The sequence below is a fragment of the Octopus sinensis genome, linkage group LG14 (assembly GCF_006345805.1).
Source record: "Octopus sinensis linkage group LG14, ASM634580v1, whole genome shotgun sequence".
Taxonomy (NCBI): domain Eukaryota; kingdom Metazoa; phylum Mollusca; class Cephalopoda; order Octopoda; family Octopodidae; genus Octopus; species Octopus sinensis.
Genome location: NC_043010.1, coordinates 51329835 through 51355749, shown reverse-complemented (window position 1 = coordinate 51355749; position 25915 = coordinate 51329835). Strand labels below are relative to the sequence as shown.

Genomic DNA, 25915 nt, shown 5'->3' with positions numbered 1-25915 from the left:
TGACCATGTATTGTTCAGTTATTCAGAAGTGTTCACTGACCATGTATTGTTCAGTTATTCAGAAGTGTTCACTGACCATGTATTGTTCAGTTATTCAGAAGTGTTCACTGACCATGTATTGTTCAGTTATTCAGAAGTGTTCACTGACCATGTATTGTTCAGTTATTCAGAAGTGTTCACCGACCATGTATTGTTCAGTTATTCAGAAGTGTTCACCGACCATGTATTGTTCAGTTATTCAGAAGTGTTCACCGACCATGTATTGTTCAGTTATTCAGAAGTGTTCACCGACCATGTATTGTTCAGTAATTCAGAAGTGTTCACCGACCATATATTGTTCAATTATTCTGAAATTGTCACTAAATGTTCACCTATTCCTCACCTCTACTTCTCCAGTATTTGTTTAATAACTGGTTTTAGCTGAGGTTCTGTTCACTAAATTTTCACTGCATGTTCCTAAAGTATTCACTAGCTGTTCATTGTTCAGTTATTCTGAAGTGTTCACTTAATATTCATTCACCTATTCCTCCCAGCCATTTTTCTAGTGTTTGTTTAATAACTAGTTTTAGCTGTAGCTCTTCTCTAGAATTTAATAACTGCTTATCTACCTATTGTAACACTCTTCTTTGATCTGTAACCTTCGTTATTCTCTCATGTTGGCTCAAACGGTGCAAAAGCAAAATTCTTTGCCATTCTCCCTATACAGAACTTTTCATTTCCAGCAACCATTCATCCATACCCAATTTGCATGACCTGTTTCTTACTTCCAAATTAGAACTTTGCCTTTGCACCTCTGGCCCTGCACAACCATTGGCTGTTTTAAACACTCCCACTCTATCATTACCTCCATACATTACAACTAACATGTCAGTGAGAGAGAGCCTTCATGCAGTCAGCCTTCTAGAAACTGCAACCAAACACCCTCAAATTACATCCTCCTTCTTAAAAAAGTGGGCAGGGGGACATTGCATAACATGATCCTAAATGCTCATCATCATCATCATCATTTAACGTCCATGGGTCCAAGGACTGCATTGTGGGCCAGTATCTACTTCAGCATGGTTTCTGTGGTTAGATGCCTTTCGTAGTACTTGCCACTTTACATTGTGTACTAAGTGCATTTTCCATGTCACCAACGCTAATGAGGTTACTGTGCAGCTGACAAGACTACGAACCCCAAGAGGGAGAAATTGAACATTTGGCAAATAAGTGAAGACAGTGCCGGTTCATGAAGTCCCTTAGTCTTGTCTTGTGGAGGACATAACTTCTCTATTACTGCTCCCAAAATAAAATGTTCTTAGTAAGCTCTGTAAAGTGATTAGTGATAGAAAGGACACCTCATTGTAGATACCCTGCCATATTTAACCATTTGTCCAAAGCATCTTAGTAAGTTTATCCTAAACTTCTTTATTTGAAGACTTTTAAATTAGTCCTTGTTTCATACGTTCTGAGTAATATAAAGCCTTCCTTTTCATAAGTCTCAAATTACTGCAGTGGTTGAAAAGAAATTGGGAAAGTGTGTCATATCTGATGCATGACACCAACAAAATATGTCCTGTGTGTCACATATGATACACAGGTTAGGCAAAAGGTTAATAATGTTTTGGTGATAAATTCTCTCCCAACCCATTTAGGACAATAAACTCTGAATGAGAGCTAGTTCAAACTGTAATGACTCTTCTTACCCATGCCAGCATAGAAAGTAGATGTAAGTACTATGATTATAAAGTTGAGCATTATTTACATTCGACGGATATTTGTCCTCATCTTATGTGTTGTTAACACAACAAATCGGCTGATATACCCTCCAGCCTTCTTTAGGTGTCTTGGGGAAATTTCGAACCTGGGTTCTCATTCCTAAGGTATTTTCGAGGTTGTTATTGTTATTATTACTATTATTATTATTGTTGTTGTTGTTGTTCAGGTAACTGCTTGGAATTGAACTCGGAATCTTGGGATTAAGAGCATGGGCTACTAACCCCAAGATTCCAAGTTCAATTCCAAGCAAGCAGTGATCTGAACAACAATAATAATAATAATATCGAAAAGTACCTTAGGAATGAGAACCCAGGTTTGGAATTTCCCCAAGACATCTGATGAAGGCTGGAGGGTATATCAGCCAAAACGTTGTGTTAACAACAAGCAAGATGAGGACAAATAACCGTCGAACGTAAATAATGTACATAATTCCTCATCTCTTAAATACAGAACTGATAAAGTTGAGGTTCTGTTTTTCAAGGCTTAGGGTGACTTTCTTTATCCTGATAAACCCTGGTTACAATCACGTTTTGTTTGTAACTTTAATGAAATAACTGATTTTTATAATAATGGGCATAGATCCCTTGGTATACCTTACTTTTCTCTCCAAGTTACCAAGAGTTGTAAGCTCTAAAAGAGGGTTACCAGGAAATGTAATAACTCCCTGCAAACAAATGTAATATCTCTCTGCAAGCATACATCCGAAAAGGAATGGCCTTTAAATAAAACCTAAAAATCTCTTTTGGCACTCCACTCTAAAAGATGGGATGGTCATGGCTGGAATACCTTTAATCATAGGTTTGCTTCATCAGGGCTGACCCAGAGTTAAACAACAACAACAATTCTTTACTTTTTTGTGCCAACCTTGATGACATCCATCTCTGAAACAATATATTCTAAAATTGTAATCCTATCCTTCACTGTATCTATTCGGTCTCTGTTTTTGTATTGATATCATCTAGCAGAAGTTTGGTACTTGATCAGTTTCACTAGCTTAACAGCTTAATGACATATATATATATATATATATATATATATGCACACATACATATATGCATGCACACACACACACACATATATATACATACATATATATATACACACACACAGATATATATTAATATAATATATACATATATATGCATGTATGTATATATATATGCGTGTATGTATGTATATATATATATGCACACACAGATATATATATATATATATATGCACACATACATATATATATGTATATATATATATCTATATATGCACACACAGATATATATACATACATATATATATATATATATATATGTACAATAATATCTATACACACACACACACACACATACACATGAGAGAGAGAGAGACAGAAGAGGGCTATAAATATAGAGATAAGCCATGCCAAAGCAGACATTAGAGCCTAATGCTGTCCTCTAGTCTGATCTTGTCAAACCATCCAGCCTCTGCCAGTATAGAATACAGATGTTAAATGATGATTATATTTATTTGTATGTGTGTGTGTTAATAGGTGCAAGCATGGCTTTGTGGTTAAGAAGTTTGATTCCCAACCATGTCATCTCGGCTTCACTCCATCTGAACAGAACCTTAGGCAAGGGGTCTTCTATTATAGCTCCACTCCAACCAAAGCCTTGTGAGTTAATTTGGTAGACAGAAAAACAAATTGAAGTCCATTGTATGAATATATACGAGGTGGAGGCTGAAAAGCCAGGCTCATGGGACCAGTTTCCCGGTTTCTGGTTTCTATGGCATATGTGTTCTCCCCAGCTGGGCGGGACGCCAGTCCATCGCAGCGTTACTCAAGAAACAGGAAGAAGAGTGCCGGAGCTTCGTGGAGCTTTAGGTGTTTTCACTCAATAAACACACACAACGCCCGGTCTGGGAATCGAAACTGCGATCCTCCAACCGCGAGTCCGCTGCCCTAACCACTGGGCCATTGCGCCTCCATATATATATATATATATATATATATACACACACACACACACACACAATTATCAATTCATTTTGCAAGATTCCTGATTATATGACAGGATCCCACATAGTTTTCACCTACCAATTTTACTCACAAACCATTGGTCACCCTGGGTCTGTCATAGAATGCACTCGCCCAAGGTGCCACCTAATGTCACTGAACCCCAAGCCACACAGCTGCAAAGCAAGCTTATCAAGCACAAAGCCACGTCTACACACCTGCATTTGCTCACTGATCTTTTGCCTGTTCAGCACTTTTGCTTGTGTAATTTCTAAACTCTTCTCCGCGCCCCACCCTTCTCAACTTTTTCCTTCGCACTGACTGCGTATTAATTTGTTTATTTACCTAATTAATCTGTTATTTATTTATTTGTTTGTTTGCTAATTTTCTCTGAAGCATTCCTCATTAACAGTTTTACATTACTGTTGCAGCTACCATTGTTGATGTTATTGTTTCTGACAATAACAACAGCAACCTGCTCATTGCCGCCGCTGCTGGCCTGAACTTTTGCCCTAACCTTTTTGCGGTCTATCTTCATCACTTTAACTCTCTACAACTCTTCTTCTTCCTCCTCTTCACCTCAAAAACTAACCAACTAACATTGAACAACAATAGCAACAACACTATCAGTCATCATGAACAAGCATGTGAGTGACATAACCGTGGGCTTTTACTTTTGTTTTTTTGTTTGTTAATGTTGTTTTATTTTACACACACATACGTATACACATACATCTCTATATATATAAAGCTGAAGTTATCTGTGTATGGTAGGTTTGGTAGCCTTCAACTAATACTATCTCCTCCGAGACCCTGCGGCACAAGTTGACCAAAAGTGAGAGTATGATACAAGAAGGCTTGCTCTTCCTTCCGTAGAAGAAAAAATTCAAATCGGACCATGTTAACACCAAAAATTATTTACATCAAAAAGGTGCTTTTTTCCTATGAAAATCCCTATTTTTTATGAGTTTTTGACTGCTGTGTCGCCATTTTTCGGTGTATTTCAACCAGAAAAATGTTCACTTAAAGAGAATAACAAGCTACATAAGGCAAAATTTTTACTTTTCAAAAATTCCAATTCTAAAGGGTCGAAACAAACCCGAGCAACACTTCTCTGGTTGAAATACACCGAAAAATGGCGACACAGCAGTAAAAAAATCGTAAAAATAGGGATTTTCATAGAAAAAAAGCACCTTTTTGATGTAAATAATTGTTGGTGTTAACATGGTCCGATTTGAATTTTTTCTTCTACGGAAGGAAGAGCAAGCCTTCTTCTATCATACTCTCACTTTTGGTCAACTTGCGCCGCAGGGTCTCGGGGGAGATAGTGTTAGTTGAAGGCTACCAAACCTGCCACACACAGACAACTTCAGCTTTATATATAGAGAGATTTATTAATTTATTTATTTTTGAGATAGTGCGTTATAAAATCAAGGAAGGGAAATTTAGGTGGTGGTATTTCTAGTGAGCCTGACAATTGCTTAGAGGCTCCCTTGTTGATTCTAAGAATGGAATAATTTAGCTGATTGGTATTCACACACACAAATGGTGAATGTTTGTCTTATATAAAACAGATTATGTAAACTCTCAAAGGAATTATCTGTCCTCTTAGTTGGATTAGTAATTACTTGATAATCACAAATACATATGTATGTATACACACACACAAACAAATAGACTTAGTATTTTTTGGTTTTCTTATATATATACATATATATATATATATATAGTGCGTTATAAAATCACATATATATATATGTGTGTGTGTGTGTATGCATATATGTATGTATATTAAGATAGATATATATGTAAGTATTATGTATATTAATATATTTATGTATTCATATTCAGTTGTCTATCAGCTTATATTGATTTTATCTTATTAATTCTGGTTCAAGAGGTTATTTAAGTATGTGATCTTCTTGCTAATGTGTGTTGTATTATATAAATAGTACATTTGTACATTACACTATACTATTATATGCTACTAGCACTATGACCCGGCAACGCCAGGTCATAGTGCTAGTGCATGCATATACAGCTGCGTGCGTGTGCACATACACGCGAGTACTGTCCAAATCTCCGACCAATCACATACAGCTAGCTGGCGTTCAATTGGCATATCAAGTTTCGGGCATTTTGATTGAGTTTTGGATAGAAAATTCACAAAAAAGTCACTTCTATTGATTTTTTTAATGGCTTTACGGGGTGACTGGGGAAATGTAAAGATGTGCATGACCACCCTTGGACGGATTTGAATGACCATAGAAAGTGCAAGCCCTCTAACTGAAAAATTGTGGATTTGTATAAAGGACACACACGCAGACATTTTGCCGTTTATCATCATCATCATCATTTAGCGTCCGCTTTCCATGCTAGCATGGGTTGGACGGGTCAACTGGGGTCTGTGAAGCTGGAAGGCTTCGTCAGGCCCAGTCAGATCTGGCAGTGTTTCTACGGCTGGATGCCCTTCCTAACGCCAACCACTCCGCGAGTGTAGTGGGTGTTTTTTACGTGCCACCTGCACAGGTGCCAGACAGAGCTGGCGAACGGCCACGAAATTTGTACAGTACTATTAAAATGCTTTATCATAGTATACTACTGCCTCTATGCCAGTTCTCCACAACCAGTGTGCCGCAGTGTAACCTGAGTATAATTTTTTTTTTGCCCTATGCTTTTAGTTTTATGCTTTTAGTTCAAGTGTGCCACCGAATTTTGAAAAGAATATAAGTGTACTGCAAGTGAAAAAGTGGTTGCGGAGCATTGCTCTATATTGCAATATATAATGCTCTGACAGGTCCCAACCCTGGGCCATGGATTATTTGGTACTGGGACTCACTGAAAGAATAAATTTTTAAACTATGTTTCTGTTTTATTGACTGTTGCAGTCTGCATGGTGTTTTCTCTTTTGCCGAACTACTTAATCCCTTTGTCCGTCCTTGTTTGTCCCCTCTGTTTAGCCCCTTATGGGAAATAAAGAAATAAGAAGTTTGCTTCCCAACCACATGGTGGTACCTTGGGTAACTGTCTTCTACTATAGACTCGAGCCAACCAAAGCCTTGTGAGTGGATTTGGTAGGCAGAAACTGAAAGAAGCCTCTCTCTCTCTCTCACACACACATACGTACATTTGTATGTGTCTGTGTCTGTTCCTGTCACTGCTTAACAACCGGTATCGGTGTGTTTGTGTCCCTGTAACTTTGTGGTTCGTGGAGGCACATGGCCTAGTGGTTATAGCAGTGGACTCACGGTCAAGGGATTGCAGGTTCGAATCTCAGACCAGGCGATGTGCATGTTTATGAGTGAAACACCTAAGCTCCACACGGCTCCGGCAGAAGGTAATGGCAAACTTCTGCTGACTCTTTCACCACAACTTTCTCTCACTCTTTCCTCCTGCATCTTGCAGCTCACCTGCAATGGACCGGCGTTCCGTCCAGGTGGGGAAACCTATATGCCAAGGAAACCGGGAAACCGGCCCTATGAGCCAGGTGTGGCTCAAGAAGGAACAAACAACAACAACTTTGTGGTTCAGCAAAAGAGACTGATAGGAAAGCACCAGGCATAAAAGTGGGTTCATTTCATTGTTTGCAATGTGATTGGGATGGGTTTATTGTTCATTGCATTGTTTACTGTTCATTGCAATTTTTACTGCCTGTTGTATTGTTCACTGTTCATTATGTTGTTAACAGTCCATTGTGCTGTTCATTGCTCATTGTATTGTTTAAAACCTGTTGTGTTGTCTACTGTCAGTTGTGTTGTTTATTGTTGGTGGTGTTGTGTTTATACTGTGATTACATGTTTTCAGTATTGCCTCTGTATATTGTTACCCTTACAACATTTTTTATCTTCCAGCCTGAGACACTTACTAAAGAAACCAGAGACTTTCTGAAAGAAGTGACAGCAGAACTACAGGAGTGTGTGCCTGCAGTGGTCCTTATACAGGAACTGGAGAGTTGTATATCAACCGATATTAAAGTTTGGTACATTTACCCCTTTTATTTGTTGTTGTTATCCCCCCCCCTTTATTTGTTGTTGTTACCCCCCCTTTATTTGTTGTTGTTACCCCCCCCCCCCCCTTTTTTTGTTTCATAATCTTGTATGGGTTTTGTTAATGAAACAGTTGTCAATCCAAAAGGGTTTCTGCAGTCATTTAGACACTGTATCTGATATGAAGATAATTCAGTATCTTCATGTATTAACACATGATCAAAGACAGTCTAGCCATGACTATTGTCCCTTTTTTTTTTGTTTTTTGTTTTTTGTATCTAGATAGATGTCTTTATTAGCCATGCAGGGCTGAACACAGAAGAGACAAAATACAAAGTAGAGCTTTTCTTTTTGGGAAGTCGAGAAGGAGAAAAAAAGAAAAAAGAAAGTGGGGGTGGGGCAATTCTGATCAAAAAGGATCGTGAAAAGAAAAAAAGAAGGCCAGATAAAAAGGCGTAGCTATGTGGCCAAAAAGCTTTCTTCCCAGCCACGTACTCTTGGGTTTAGTCCCACTGCATGGCACCTTTGATTTGTTGTTCAGGCAACATCAATTTGATGGAGCAAGTGAACTGATAAACAGTACAAACATCATCATCGTCATTTAACATCTACTTTCCATGCCGGCATGAGTTGGACGGTTTGACTAAGGTCTGGCAAGCCAGTGGGCTGCACCAAGCTCCAATCTGATCTGGCAATGATTCTATAGCTTGATGCCCAATGCCAGTCACTCCAAGAGTGTAGTGGGTGCTTTTTACATGCCACTGGCACGGGAACCAGTCAGGGAACACTGGCATCGACCATGTTCGGATGGTGCTTTTCACATGCCACTGGAACGGGAGCCAGTCAGGGAACACTGGCATCGACCATGTTCGGATGGTGCTTTTCACATGCCACTGGAACGGGAGCCAGTCAGGGAACACTGGCATCGACCATGTTCGGATGGTGCTTTTTACATGCCACTGGCACGGGAACCAGTCAGGGAACACTGGCATCGACCATGTTCGGATGGTGCTTTTCACATGCCACTGGAACGGGAGCCAGTCAGGGAGCATTGGTATTGACCATTTTTAAATAAAGAGGCAAAATATTATCATTGGCATCATCATCATCATCATCATCATCGTTTAACGTCCGTTCTCCATGCTAGCATGGGTTGGACGGTTCGACCGGGGATCTGGGAAGCCAGAAGGCTGCACCAGGCTCCAGTCTTATCTGGCAGTGTTTCTACAGCTGGATGCCCTTCCTAATGCCAACCACTCCGTGAGTGTAGTGGGTGCTTTTTACGTGCCACCTGCACAGGTGCCAGGCGAGGCTGGCAACGGGCACGGTCGGATTGGTGTATTTTATGTGCCACCGGCACGGAAGCCAGACGAGGCGGTGCTGGCATCGGCCACGAGTCGGATGGCATGTACCTCAAAAATTATTGAGTGTGTGTGTATGTGAGTGGAGGCTTATATCTTTGTGTGTATAAGCATGCATGTGATTGTGTATGCATGTATATATATGTGTGTGAAGATTTGTTTGTGTGTATATGTATTTATGTGTGTGTGTGTACATTTGCATATGCTTGTGTGTGTGTGTGTGTGTATTATTTCGCATTCATTGTTGAAAGCTGCAGTTCATATTTCATTTCACATCCTACCCCCCCCCCGTTTATTTTTACCTTATTAATTTCTTTGTTACTGCGAAGTTGTGTATGAATTCTGCCCAGGTCCATTATATTGATGTGGCAACATACCCCCCCCCCACCCCCCGCCCGACTAACTTATTCAACCAGACCACTTCACCATATTACATAGCAAGGTAAATACAATAGAACTGGCAACAGCTATATCCAGCTTTACAATAACAGAGAAACTGAATGAGAAAAATGGGCAAATAAAGTAAATATTCTAATAATAATAATAATAATATTTTTCTTTTTTTTTTTTCTAGCATTCTAATATGTTGTGCATTTATGAAATAATAATATAAAGCAGAAAAGTTAAGATTTTAATGAAAAAAAATGGGAATCAAAAAAGTTATTTAGTTATATAGGCATAGGAGTGGCTGTGTGGTAAATAGCTTGTTTACCAACCACATGTTTCTGGGTTCAGTCCCACTGCGTGGTACCTTTGGGCAAATGTCTTCTGCTATAGCCTCGAGTCGACCAAAGCCTTGTTAGTGGATTTGGTAGACGGAAACTGAAAGAAGCCCATCATGTGTGTGTGTCTGTGTTTGTCCCCCCAACATCGCTTGACAACCGATGCTGGTGTGTTTATGACCCCTTAACTTAGTGGTTCAGCAAAAGAGACCAATAGAATAAGTACTAAGCTTACAAAGAATAAGTCCTGGGGTTGATTTGCTCGACTAAAGGTGGTGCTCCAGCATGGCCACAGTCAAATGTCTGAAACAAGTAAAAGAGTATATTTCATCTTACTGTGAAAAATAGTTTAAAAGCAGTGATCCTGTTAATCACAGGATCATTGTTTCAATTCTTATTGAAAGAAAAACAACAAAACTTTGCTTTTACCTTAACCCCTTTTGAAACCCACCAACCTAAGACTGACCTTGGTTTTATCAGGTTCCATCATACATATTTTGACTTTTGAAAAGTCAGTTAAGTCTCAAAAGCCAAGAGTTTCAGGGGCAAAACTCTCATCCTTTCAGTCACTTCAAAACTTGTGCCAATTAAAACACACACATAATGACACAACACTTTCTTTTACTGATAGGGCTCTAGTCATAGTGAGGCACCGCCATTGATACTAATGCAACTTCTTTTGTGTTTTGGTATTTCATGAATGAAGAACTTTGATATCACTACAATAAATGTAGGTACATCTCGTCTAGTTGTTTGTATGGGCCATGCATACCCCATCTGTATGTAGTGTTTAACCCTTTAGTTTTTAAACCGGCCGTTTCCGACCCAAATATTCTACTTGTTTTATGTTCAGACTGGCCATATTCAGCCTCTCACACCTACCCTACAATGTCATTCTAAAAATAAGCAACCACATCATCAAAATCTTAAAGCTACAAGATAATGCATGATTACTTCAAAACAGTGTGAATCAAAAAGCATTAAATTTTATGGAGTACTCTGAATATTAAAGGGTTAATTGTTCTAAAATAGGCAAATGAATCCCTGTTTTTCATAGGATCAAATTGAACTGGAATATGAAATTAAAGGGAACGAGGCTGCTGTGAATAGTTTACTTCATCATCTTGCATCAAGTGAGCACTGGCAGTTGAGACTAGCTGAAGCTTTACTCAGTTCCAGCATCAACCTACCTGACTTAGCTGAGAAAGTGAAACGGTCCCAAGAAGGTGAGTTTATCTCTATTCTCTCTTTTACTCTTTTACTTGTTTCAGTCATTTGACTGCGGCCATGCTGGAGCCCCGCCTTTAGTCGAACAAATCGACCCCAGGACTTATTCTTTGTAAGCCTAGTACTTATTCTATCGGCTACTTACCACAAAGCCACATTACTTTTTTTTTTCTCCCAAATTAATTAATGAAAAAAAGAAATAATAAAATAAAATACTGGGTATTTCCGTAAACAGTAATTAATCTGTATGGGGTTCACTGACAGTCTGGACTTGTTGTTGCTCTCTCAACATTGTCTTATCTATTGTTATTGTAGAGTTCCATATCAGCTTTTGATCATGTACACATATACAGCATGCAGGTGGTTGGCTGAATGACTAGATATTAACTCACAGACCTGTTGTTCTCAATATGCCATGCTTCCACCTAGCATAGACAATCATACTACTCCTGACCTACATACACAAGTTAATTGCATGCAGTGGTGCAACTTAGTAGCCCACCCAGGTTGCACATTCTCCACTGTTCAGTCACCTTTTGTATGCCTTGAGATTCTGATAGTGACAGGAATGAAAGTGGACAGGGTGAATTTGCTTGCTCTGAGTGTGACAGCTGTTGTTACTCTGCCCTTAGCATTGTCATAGTAGCAAATGAGAGAACTGATAGAACACCAGGTATACCCCTTTATATTCTGATTCCAAACCTTGCCAAGTTCAACTTTGCTTTTCCTTTATGCCTCATGACAATTGTCAAACTCATCTTATTAACTATTTAGTAATTCTTACAAAACTAAGATAGCTGTGGGATATAGAGTGACATTAGGTAAGACATGCCATAGAGATTATGAATTACACTTACTATTTTACTTGTTTCAGTCATTTGACTGTGGTCATGCTGGAGCACCGCCTTTTGTCGAGCAAATCGACCACAGCACTTATTCTTTGTAAGCCTAGTACTTATTCTATCGGTCTCGTTTGCTGAACCGCTAAGTTATAGTGACGTAAACACACCAGCATCAGTTGTCAAGTGATGTTGCAGGGGACACACACACACACACAACACACACACACATATATACATATATACAATGAGCTTCTTTTAGTTCCGTCTACCAAATCCACTCACAAGGCTTTGGTCGGCCCAAGGCTAGAGAATATTAATAAATTGCTACTCCAATGAAACATTACCCCCAACATCTTGGACATTGATATTACTACTGCATTTTAGATTAGATTGGATTGGATTGGATTGCCTACGTTCAGTCTACTGCAAGATGAAGGTCTCAGCCTGTGCACCCCACCAAACATAGTCTGGCATGGAAGCTGTGAATTTGAGCTTGAAATCATATTGGTTTGATGAACCTACTCTGTCATTCTGGCTTGACATGGCTTGGCAGATTGATGCAGTCTTTTTTTTCTTTTGTTTTTTATACTCATACCCAAGAGTAGTTAAGTCAATTATATTGCTCATCCCATGCTCGACTGGCACTTAATTTATTGACCCTGAAACAATGAAAGGCTAAGTTGGCCTCAGCATTTGACCCAGCATGTTAACTATTCTGCCAGCTTGCTGCATATAAACACCCTAAACTAGACAAAAAATGCTATTGGACTGAATGGTAAAGACAAATTATTTTATCACTGGCTTCTACTCTTCTTGTGAGAGCAGCATATCACTTCTACCCAACATATCCACTTTTGTTCTTTCTTTTAGAACCCAAATTGTGTTTTTTTCCCATGTAGTCTTTTCTTCCTTTTCAGTATGTTTTTTTAAAGTCCTTTTGCTATGAAAACAAAAAAAAATTGATCATGATTTACCTTTCTTTGTTTCCAGATCTGGTGTCTAAGAATTACCATTTTAGTAACAAGTACAGCTGTGGGAAAAATAATAATAACTACTATAAAAATACTTACAAATCACTGCAAAACGAGGTGAGCAGACAGTGGAGTATTCCAGATGAATCTAAATGGGAATCCATTCTACCAAACCTACTTGGGCCCCTGAAACGATTGGACCAAGAATACCCTGAAAGCTGGAGACTGTTGGCTTTACATCTTGGTATGTTTACAGCAAATGATTTTGGTCATTGATCAGTTATAGTTTTGTATTGGTAAAATACACATCACCATCATTTAGTGTCTATTTTCCAAGCTGGTGTGGGTCAGATAGTTTGACAGGCTGATAAGCTGGAGAGCTGTACCAGGCTTTGCTCTGATTTGGCTTGGTTTCTATGGTTGGATGCCTTTCTTAACACCAACCACCCCATGAGTGTAGTGGGTGCCTTTTACTATTCACCACTGTGATTCCACTTGACTTGACATATCTTCTCAAGCATAGCTAATCACCAAAGATCTTGATCACTTATCACCTCTGTGAAATTCAACATCCTAAGATCATGCTTCACCACTTCATCTCATGTTTTCCTGGATCTATCACTTCCACAGGGTCCTTCCACAGGATTTGTAAAGTACACAGCAGTTAATTAACTAGTTTGGTGATAGATTTTTAAAAATTACTGATTATCATTTGATGTAGAGTATCAAGAGAGAGAGAGAGAGACAGACAAAGACTCCTCTTCTCCAACAAATTTTTCTCCATGGAGTTTATTTTTAAAAAATGTTAACATACTTTGACATTAAGATCTGGTTGTGAGATGGCTCCCTTGCTGATGCTTTAAGTATAAAACATTTTCTGTTTTATTTTTGCCTATTTAAGATAAACTGTGTCCTATATAACAAAAATCTTGGCAACCTTTGTTACCATGTGTTACCTCTGTATGTCAGCATCTTACCTTCACAGCCACTGTTACTATGATGCTTTGTTAATTATCTGGCATTTATTGCCAAGACATTACCACTCTGTGCTGCTACTGCCATCAGGGTTTTCACCATCCAGACAAAATGTTTTGCGGCATTTCATGTTTTTACATTCTGAGTTCAAATTTTGCTGAGGTCAGTTTTGCCTTTCATTCTTTAGGGGGTTGATGAAATGAGTATCAGTTGAGCAATGGGGCTCAACTGGTAATCAACTATCCCTCTCCCCACAAAATTTCAAGCCTTATACTCATTTCAGCTGCTTATATTTGTAATCATACTCTTTCAGTCATTACTCAACATTTGTGACCTTAGGGTAGGCATGAAAGCTGAATTGAAGAAGTTGGCACACTACTGTGACAGCAACTGCAATTCTAGCAATCAATTCAGTGTTCCTTTTCCCATCATTTTTTAATATGGCTTTAAGATACTGAAACTTTTTCACTTGCCTCAGTGACGTTCCATAAACATGCAAAGTGCCAGAGAAAGACTTTCTTTGAGGGGATCAATCTCTCAGTCTTCACAAGACTAATTCTCATCCCCGCCTTGCAACTAACAAGAGATAAAAAAATGGCATCTGACAGTAACTACAGCCTATGGTAGTGTGTTGTACTTGTTTGTGATATCTGTTTATAGCTAGGCAGACTGAACCATTGATAAATGTCTCATGGACATGAACACAATTTGTAGTGTCCGTCTAGTTTGTGGTTCTTTTGTTGGATTACCTTTTTTTACTAAAATTTTATTTTAAATTGAATGGGTAAGATAAATTAACGGGTTTTAGAAAGATCTAACATTTTAAGATAAATTAATGGTTTTTAAAAAAAGAACTGGTATTTTAAGATAAATTGGTGAGTTTTAGAAAAATCTAGTATTTTAAGATAATAGGTTTCAGAAAGATCCAGCATTTTAAGATGAATTAATGGAATTTCTTTTTTCTTTTTGTTTTTATGTAGGCTACAGTTTGGAAGAAGTATCACAACTTGAAGACATAAGCTTGAAAACTGATTCAGGTAGCTCTCTGGTTAATCTTATTTACAACTGGCTTACTCACACTAAATCTGATATAGATACTTTGTTAATTGCACTTGGAAAGATGCAGGATGCACAAGAGGTACTGAACAACACTCATGTAAGTGAACACATGCCATACTCTGTTCCATTTGTCGAAGGAAATAACATGGAACCTCTGGTAGGCGATGGGCAGAAATTAAACTCTGCTCCTGGCTTGCTGCCCAACAGCAAATTCCAGAATATTCAGCACGAGGCAGGTAAAGACAGTGCCCTGGATGCTAAACATACATTGGACAGCAACAAGACAATAAACACTGCATCGCTTGATGCAGACAATAATAATGATTTAGAAGAGCATAGATTCATGTCAAATGCTGTCTTCCTTGATACTGATGCTAAGAATGTGTCTCACTACAATGATGCTGCCTCAAATCATAGTTCTTCCGGTGGTGATAGCGATAGTAAATATGAACAAAAGACAGAAGCAGTTTCAGAAGAGCTGTTTGGTGAGGATCTGTCCCAAGTGAGCAAAGATACAGAATATGAATCCAAAATTCTACAGAGGAATGAAGCAACACTTAATATCCCTAATTTTAATCAAGTTCCTGAGAATTGGTCCGTCAGAGATGACCTTCAATCTGATAGGAATCTTGTTTCACCAACTTTGACACCACTGCTTCCACAAAGTTCAGTCATTAGTTCAATGGTAACTCCAGATTATTCAACATCTCCTAGTTACTCAAAGGAGTCATTGCCATCATCATCGTCGTCATCATCATCTACCAAGCAGGAAACTCCTGAAATGTCTAATTTTTATTCCAACAGTAGTTCTTCTGATACATCGCTTTCAAGCCCATTTTTTGCTAAGGACTCTGTTTCTGGTTCAAAGTCCAGTTCCTCACTTCCGCAGACCGGCAGCACGAGTCCTTTTGCTTACTCCAACACACAGAAGCCTAAAGAAGCTGAGGAACTGAATGAAACTGATACCATAAACCAAAACAGTGTCTTATTAGAAAGTAAATTGTCAAGTTCCAATGATGTTCTTGAAGACTCTGATAAAACTATTACACCTGATGCTGAAAATGTTGCTAAAGCCATTTCGGAAATTCCATCAGAAAGTGTTAAACCATCAGTAGAGACTACTTCAACACCTGATCACCATATCGAGGATAATTCCGATGTTAAAGCAGAAATTTTGGAGCCAACAGTTCCTGAAAGTGGCTTCCAAAATATTGCATCAGATGCTTTAAGCGATTCTGAGGTAAACGTAGTGAAAACTGGTGGGTCATTTGAATTGAGTAAAGGAGACAGTGTGGCTGCATTTCAGAGTCAAATGTCTGGGGATACTGCTAGGGATCATTCTGAAAAAACGAGTCCAAAAGATGGCTTCCAGGATGAAATATCTCTTGAAACTAAGACTACAGTTCCCGAGGAAACTCAGCATAAGAAAGTTCTCTCTGAAACATCACATGATAGAGAAACACCTACCTTGGTGGCTCAGAAAATCTTGCCTGAAGAGGCCAGTGCTTTGGATTCAGGATTTGAAAGCAAGTGTGAAGCTGAAGTGATGGACTCTGCGAATACCGTTGATGTATTCGAAGCTGACTCTCAAGATATTCTAGATAAAAGCCTCAGTAAATCTGAAGAATCTCTAATTAAAGATGAACACGGAAGTCACATAGAGAAATCTGCTTCTGAAATTGTCGACTCAGCTATTGAAGCAGCTATTCAGATAAAGGCAGAGCAAGAGAACAAAGAAAAGGAAGAACCTGCCTCAAAGATAGACTTTAAACGTCATTTCACTCCCCAAAATATCAGTTACTTTGTTTTGGGAGCCGCCATTTTTAGTACTACATTGATTTTATTGAATAAGTTTTGGAAATAAAGGAAGAAATGGGACCTGAGGAAGGTTAGCTTTTATGAGTTTCTATATCTATGGCAATATTCTGTAGTTTAGCATAATGTAACAGTGAGATATTATTAAACTAATTAAACTTTCCTTTTAATCCTTTCATGGCTTTGGGTTTAGTCAAAAGTAAGATAGTTAATTCAGGATCTATCACTAAAATCTTTTTCTAATGTTAATCTACTTTTATATCCATATATATATATATATATATATATATATATATATATATATATATAGGGAGAGATTACGAGAGAAACAAAAGACGAAGGCAGGTGGTATACAAAACAAACAGATGTATTAGTATAACGCTCAGGAATAGAAAAAGTCTTTTACGTTTCGAGCCTATGCTCTTCTACAGAAAGAGACACAGAAAAAACAAGGAGAGAAACAAGATATATATATATATTTGTTTCGATCTAAATTTAGTTAGTTTTCTAGATTCAGTTTAAATTATTTACATTGCTGTTTTATTTGCAGACTTGCTTATTAAAAATTTTTAAAATACTATATTAGTTTTATTTGAGAAGGCATCAACAACTTTTTGTAAGGTCAGGGTACAGGTGAAGTGGGTTGATTGACTCAATCTCAGTTTATTGTTGATACTTATTTTATTGATTTGAGATCAATAATCTATGAAACTTGCTGTTTAACAGTAGTGAACAATACTGCTTCTTCTCTTTTACATGACACCCATTGAAAGCTAAGTGAATTAGCTTCATTGAAAGTTAAGTCAGTTTGTTAGGGAATACAGCAGAGTTGAAAGGACAAAAACTGCTAACCCTTTAACATTTAAAGCAGCCATATCCAGCTCAGATGTTCTGTTTTATGTTCAAACTGACCAGATCCAGCTTCTTACACCAACCCTACAATGCCATTCTGAAAATAAACAATCAAGTCATCAAAATCTTGAAGCTACAAGATGATGCATGATTAATTCATAAGAATGTGAATAAATAAGCATTGCATTTGACAGTAATTCGAATGTGAAAGAATTAAACTGTTTGCTGGATACTCCACCAATCCTGTTAGCTACTGTACTCACTTCCCATCAAAATTCCTTCAATACATGTGAGTTTGTCTATAACGTGGCAGCTTCTTGTTTGGCATTGGCGCAATTTTAATATGGCTGATGGTGCCGAGTATTCCATCTTGTATGGATGAAAAGTGATTACAGGATTGACTTGTTATTGTGGCAGCAGTCAGCACTGCTTGTGTAGATCCATGATACTAATGAAGAATGATAGCCTGTGACAGTATGAATCCATTAGGAAATCTAAACAAAGGACAGGTGGGTTGGTGAGACCATTATGATTGGGGGAATTCAACAGCCCTTTCATTAGCATCATAGCTGGGATCATTTGGTCTTATATTGAATAAAGGTTAAAGTCTTTGAAATACCACTTTTTAAGGTTTACATCTTAAAATCATGTAGCTTCCATTCTCAAAGACTTTATGGAGATTGCTGGACAATGGTACTAGTTTCAATGGTTTAGAGACCCTGTAGAAATTCTCTCACTGGTTGCAGTAACCATTTTGTTCTTGAATTCCTGACTAAAGTAGATATTGGTTTAATAACAACAACAACAGGTTTGTGAAGAAGCATTTTCTGATACGTCTTGCCATAGATACAATCTTGCCAGTTCATTACAATTAACAGTAGAGATTTATCTCATTTGCTTAGCACTACAGAAACTAGAAGCATCCCATGGACGGACAAACTCGGCGCTACTATATGATTGTTATAATACATTGTAATTAAATTTTTGGACATTGTATTGTAAATGACTATTCCTGTATGACCACTTACTTCACAATAGAGTGACTAAGGTCTTCAGTTTTTAGGATCTTATGTGAAAAATTTATAATTTAATTATCTGACTAATTATCAATGACAATTGTTAGCACATCAAACAAAATGCTTAGTGGTATTCCTTCCGGTTCTTTACATTCTGAGTTTCAGTGCCACCAAGGTTGATTTTACCTTTCATCCTTTTGGGGACAATAAGATATCTTACCAGTTCAACACCAGGTTCAATGTAATTGACTTCTCTGTCCCTTAAAAATTGCTGTCCTTGTACCAAAAATTAGAAAGGATTATTATTATTATTATTATTAACAATACCAAACTGCCTGTCATCTTCCTAGTTTGATAAGATACATACCAGACAAGTTGATATAGAACAAACAGAAGACAGATGAAAGAAGTACTTTGTGGTATCTATTTACAAATTTTTTCATTCTAAGTTCATTTCCAACTGGGATTGACTTCATCTTTCATCCCTTGGGGGATTAATATAAAATAAGTACCAGTAATATATTGGGCTCAGTTCTGCTAATTATATTTTCTTCCCTACAAATTTCTGGCCCTTACGCTGAAAATTAGCAAAGGATTGTGGGTTGCCAAATTGTTAACATTGGGGAAAATGCCTTGTGGCATTTAGTTATGGGTTTTTACATTTTGAGTTTACATCCTCCTAAAGGTGACTTTGTCTTTCATCCCTCTGAGAGTCAATGAAATAGTTATGTTCTGCCTATGTTAGAAATCATTATTAATATTGAATGGCACAAATTGTAGTGCTCGTTAAAATTCCTTTCTGCATTTAATTTTCATTAAGATAATTTAAGTATAAGTTTATAAAACTGATGGCTGTGAAGTTAAGAAGTTTGCTTCCCAACCATGCAGTTCTGGGTTCAGTTCCACTGTGCCTCATTGGACAAACGTGTCTTTTACAATAGCTTCTGGCTGACCAAAGCCTTCTGAGTGGATTTGGTAGACAGAAACTAAAAGAATCCCATTATATATATATATATATATATATATATATATATATATATATATATGCATGCATGTATGTACACACACACGTGTGTGTGTCTCTGTCTTGACATCATGTGATAGTTGTAAGTGACCGTCGCTGTCATAGAAGCAGTGTCTTTCATTTCCAATCTGTGAAATCATGTCTAGCCATGGTAAAATATTCCTCTCTTAGAAACCTGTGAAAGTTGGTGATAGGAAGGAAGACTTATCATAGAAATCTGACTCAAATAATTCTATCTGATCCATGCAAGTATAGAAAAGTAGATGTTAAAATGCTGATATTTGGTATAGAATGTATGGTGATTGTTGAGAAACCAACTTTTTATAACTATGATGGTGAAGGCGCATGGCTCAGTGGTTAGAGCGTCGAGCTTACGATCGTGATGTTGTGAGCTCGATTCCCGGACTGGGCTGCGTGTTGTGTTCTTGAGCAATACACTTTATTTCATGTTGCTCCAGTTCACTCAGCTGTAGAAATGAGTTGCAACGTGCCAGGTGCCAAGCTGTATTGGCCGTTGCCTTTCTCTTGGATAACATCAGTGGTGTGGAGAGTAGGAGGCTGATATGCATGGGCGACTGTTGGCCTTCCATAAACAACTTTGCCCGGACTTGTGCCTCAGAGGGTAACTTCCTAGATGCAATCCCATGGTCCTTCATGACCAAAGGGGGTCTCGATAACTACGATGGTAAAAACTAGAAAATCTTTTAAATCTAATAAAGAAGAGCATTGTAATTTGCTTGAAGCATTGTGATACAGATGTAGAATAACAAATAATGAAGACGGAAAGCTTCTAACAATGCAAAATGGGAAAGTTAAGTGACCTTTACATGTTTCAGACCCAGAGACCTGTACAGCAGTCAACATGGCAAGATCTAAACTTAATTTTCTTTAAGCCATTCACTTTTGGTGGTGGCCAGAAATATGTAGAGGTAATACATAACAGCATGTAGATATTGGGTTGTAAAGCTCTTTGGGATAGAAAGAGTCAAAGGCTGGCCCTTCTATCCAGTGTGTATGTGCTGTTGTAGCTCTGTGTCCTTCAAAATCTACTATTGCCAAAAAAGAATTATTTCTCTTGAAAGTTTGAGATTCTTATAATGTCAGCAATATAAAGGTTACTTAACTTGTCCTTTCTGTATTGTTAGAAGCTCACCGTTATCATCATTTGTTATTTTACTATTGAATCTAATGTTTTTAGATTGCACAAATTAGTCTTGCTTCTGTATTCTCAAATTTAAACAAACGAGTATCTTCAGCAACTAACAACCATCTCTCACTCTCATTTCGATATCAATTCACTTATCGGACATTTTCTATTTCGGAGAGATTTCCTTCATCTTTTTGTTCTAACAGATTTGTTAATCTCAAACCCAACTCACTTTCTCTCAATTTACATCTGTAGGATCATAATGCTTTTCTAAATATCTGGAGGACATCTTGTAGTTGCAGGTCAGCTTCCCATATGCACACACAATAACACTCTAGATCAGGGGTTCTCAACCATTTTTTTTTTATCTATGAACTCCTTTGATTACTATTTTATTCTGGTGGACCCGATAGCCATTTGATGTTTAAAAACTAGTTTTATAGTTACTTCTTTCAAAATTCTTATTTTGCTTTTCACACGTTAACTTGTATAGGTTGAACTATGTAAAATATTAGAGAAAGAAACCTATCTGTTTCTTGCAATACATACCAATACATACATCTAAAGCAAAATATTTTCAGAGGCCCTTAAAATTCAATTGTGGATCCCCAGTTTACTATTTTATCGTTTGAACCCCAGTTGAGAAACACTGCTCTACACTATACATGTATACATACTACACACACACTATACATACACACATTAGTACACTTGATATGCACACATGTATACACTAAATGTACACACTGAATCATAAATTAACTTGAAATTTTGACGGATAGTTTTATTTACATTAAGTTTGCCACATAGAATCAGGGTGGGTTGGTATCAAAAGGGTTAAATAATCCTATCTTTGAAGCTGCTCTTACATGTACACATGTATTTTATTCACCCATTTTCTCTGCCTACTATTCCTGGAAAGATTGTCAGGGTAGAGTCCTGAAGCACTTCCTCCATAGGGTCCTATCAGAAGCAACCATCATTACACTTTCTAGCTTGATTCATAAGCTTGACCAACTGATATTATCAAACCATCTCTTTCTTTATCCACCCTTAGATGCCTTGCCTGTTGGCTTGGCTTGAAGGATCTCTGTAGCAATTCTAATCAAATGTCCGCCGTTGCACTGAAGCTGTGATCTCTCAATGTGGAGAAATAGCAGCTCATCCTGGAGAGACCCCCTGACCTCAAAGCTGTGCACTCTCTCAAGTAACATTACTTCAGATTTTAGTTTGACGTAAATACTTATAGATTTTTATAACATTATATTACTGGGGGATTTTGTTGTGTTTTTTTTTTTCTTCAAGTCCTTTGGTTGTTACAAGTTGGCCATCACTGATAAAAAGAGATGTAGCTAAATATTGTTTATCTATAATTTTTTCTGCAGGTTTGCAATGACAGTGAATTGTTTTGTTTTAAATTGACATAAGTCCAGGCTTATAAAAGGGACAAGTTTAGATATAATAGTTGATTACTGGGAAACATAAGTCCAGGTTTATAAAAGGGACAAATTTAGGTATAATATTTGATTACTGGGAAACATAAGTCCATGCTTATAAAAGGGGCAAGTTTAGGTATAATAGTTGATTACTGGAAAACTTGAAGAATTTTTGGGTGGGAATACTTATACTATGGGACATTTTTTTTTTTCATGAAAATTGTATTTTATTTGAGTGTGTTTGTGTGTATATATACTGTGATTTGAATATATATTAGTGTATGTTTATATACATATGTACATGTTGATTCAGCTGCATATGTAAGGGAATGTTTATATATATAAAATACTCACTTGAATCAACACCAATTTATCACTACTATTTAATAATTTAATGACCCTGGCATGATTTGAAATGTAACCAAATGTAGAGATTTTCCAGTTTATGTTGGAGAATAAAGGTGGGTGGTGGGGTTTAGTCTAGTACAATCAATACCTAATTGTGACTATAATGGGAATGCTCACCTAAACACTTGTTAGAAGAGAAGTGAAAATTACTTTTGTGGGATACGAATGTGAAATTTTATGGTATTTTAGGGGTGGGAGGTAAAGTGATGTTTTACTGTTTTCTTTTTTACTGGTTTCAGTCATTAGATATGGCCCTGTGTAGCACACCACCTTGAAGGGGTTTAGTCAAACAAATTAACCCCAGTACTTTTTTATTTTTTTTAAGCATTGATAAATTATGGGGACATAAACTAACACTAGTAGACAAGAGGTAGGGAACAAAGACACAGATGTATGTACAACAGGCTTCTTTCAGTTTCCATCGTAAAAGACTCTTGCCCAAACTACTATGCAGTGAGACTGAACCGGGAACCATGTCATTAGGAAGCAAACATTTTACCACTACTGTGTATATCTTTCCCATGAACTGTGATTATTTAAAATGCTAAGAACAGGAAAGTGAAACTGCATCAAAGATGAACCTCTAAGATGTGAAAATGTTTTTTTCCTTTTTTTTTTTTTGTTCTAAAAGACACAAGCAATTGATGTATCGTTAAGAAGCTCATTTTGCAACCATGTGGTCTTGGGTTTGGTCCCCACTGCACGGCACCTTGGTCAAGTGTCTTCTATTAAGCCCAACGCCAACCAATTTTGGTGAGAGGATGTCGGTTGATTATATTGACTCAAGTGTTCAACTGGGACTTATTTCATTGACCCCTTAATAAGGTAAGACAAAACTGACCTCGGTGGAATTTGATCGTGAAGCAGAATGAGTTGGAAGAAATATCACAGACCCCTTTTTTTTGGATGCTCTCATAATTCTACCAGCTCAAAGCCTTAAAATAATGGTAATTCTTTCTACTAATGGCACAAGGTCTGGAATTTGGGATGGGCTTGGGCAGGAGCTAGTCAATTACATTAATCCCCAGTGCTCAACTGGTACCCATTCTATTGATTCTGAAATGATATAAAAAAAAAAACAACCTCAGTGGAATTTGAACTCAGAACATTAAGAGTCAGATGAAATACTGCAAAGCATTTTTTTTCAGATGTGCTAACAATTCTGCCAGCTCACTACCTTAAAAATAATAATAATAATAATAACAATTATGATGGTGATGATTTCCAATAATTTTCAACTGTGAGAAAACAGTTTTCTTTTTTCCTGAAATAAAACAGTTTGTTTCTTTCTGATGTTAAAACAATTAAATTAAAAATAAATTAAAAAAAAAAAAAAGAGAACCATGTATATTTGCATAATGATAATAAAACTTTTCTGATGAAAATAATTTTTAAAAATCTTTTTTTTTAATTACTTTTTATTTTTGCCATTGTAATATTTGATTGCATGAATTATATAATACGCATTATATATCGTGTTTAATATGTAATACATATTACTATATAATCTGTAATATAAATTGGACATGGGCGATTGTTGTATTCTTTCTTGTCTAGAGGTTCACAGCCAAATGGCTGAGTGGATTCGCGTGAAAAATGGCACACATGTGCAGACGGGTGCATACATTGGAATGCGGTTTGTATTTTTTTCCTAGCCCCCATACTTACCGAGAAAATCGATTAAAACTTTTTCTAATGGAATTCCCCTGTTTTTTCCACCATTAAAACAACCAGTTGCTCACACAGCTGGCATATACCATTTCACTAGCAACAAGGGGAGTACAGGATGACAGTCAACCAAAACTTTTACTAGGCTTTCTCTCTTCTTTTCTCTCACATACACACGCGCAAGCACACACACACACGTCCTTTTCATATATCTTCTTTCAATTTCTGCTCTCTGCAAATAAAATTTTTTACGGATACAACTGCTTACAAAAATAGGGATTAATGTATAATTTCTTTCTATGTTCATAATTAAATCAATGTTTTAATGATTAGACAGAGGTCCAATAGAATAGCTCTCAGAAACAGACTGCGTACAAATTCGTTCTTCACAACTCCTGAAGCTGTTTTATGACAAACGGGGAGGCTCCAATCAAAACAGGGGACCCGAAATGATATGGTTGAGAAATGCCGTTATAGATTATGCCTAACCAAAAACGATCACAGCCACATCATCCAAACAGACCGGATGAAACCGGGCTTAGCTGCTAGTATTATATATATATATGGCACAAGTACTGGAGACATGTTAAAGGCACCTGGTTCACTCTTTGAAGTGGTTGGTATTAGGAAGGGCATCCAGCCATAGAAACCAAACCAAAACAGACTGGAGTCTGGCACAGCTATCCTGTTTACCAATTTCAGTCATACTGTCTAACCATGCCAACATGGAAAATGGACACTAAATAATTATGATGATATATATATATCATATAAGCTAAATCAGTGGTAAAATCCTAGTGAAAGAAGCTTTGGAGCCAAGGGACATAACTCTAAATATAATCTTGTTCAGACAATCACTGGAGGATCATATGGATTTTGCAAACATACCACTATCTCTGGAGGATTGTCTGAGCTAACATGTTAATGCAATTGTTCCACTTGTAAAATTATTTTAAAAAATAGAAAGACACTCCCCTCCTCCTCCTCAAAAAAAAAATCACAATCTACTACCTTAAGTAAGTTACATTGAACCTAGGTATGTCTGAAAACATGATTGGTAAGTCACAGCTTAAATAGCTTTGACCCCAGATCTAATACATCAAGAGGGACCTGGGGGTTGACAACGACAACAACATCTAGTGCACATAAGAAATTAAACTACACACAAAGCATTTAAATGTTTTATTCAAAATAGACTTAAAGGTTTCTGAGAATTATTGTAACAAATGGCCAAATTTAATGTTATATTAAACACATGGCATCTTAAAGATCAGATAAAAATATGTAGATATATGCATTATGGCCACATCCTCCAAGAAATAGAAGACAAATTTATCTTAATATTTATAGATTTATGTGCACTCTAGAAGTCAATCTGCACAACTGGTTTGCACAGGATTTCATAATTACACCTTGGATTTTACGACGATGCTGGGTAAGTGTTTCAGTTGTGCAATGATTGGTGCTGCCTATTTGTTGTTATAATGTAAGTATTCCGTAAACACCAGCTTCTCTTTTGTATTGCTTAATGTAATCTCCAAGTAGATGCCATGTTATACAGTGTTATAAAGAGTGTGGTGATGCATGAAAGGCACTCGTACCAGTGACACATAGAAGGCACCCTTGCTGGAAACACATAAAAATCACCTAGTTCATTCTGT

At 37.3% G+C, this 25915-nt stretch overlaps 1 protein-coding gene across 1 annotated transcript in view; it reads left to right on the top strand.

Annotated features, from left to right (window-relative positions):
• Positions 1-17654, top strand: part of LOC115219348 — a 72769-nt gene extending 55115 nt beyond the window's left edge. Inside the window, exons 5-8 of the mRNA XM_029789509.2 lie at positions 7597-7719; positions 10872-11040; positions 12874-13098; positions 14810-17654. Coding sequence (XP_029645369.1) covers positions 7597-7719; positions 10872-11040; positions 12874-13098; positions 14810-16752 — 2460 coding nt within the window. The 3' untranslated portion in view covers positions 16753-17654. The remainder of the gene's footprint in view (positions 1-7596; positions 7720-10871; positions 11041-12873; positions 13099-14809) is intronic.
• Positions 17655-25915: the final 8261 nt, after the last annotated feature.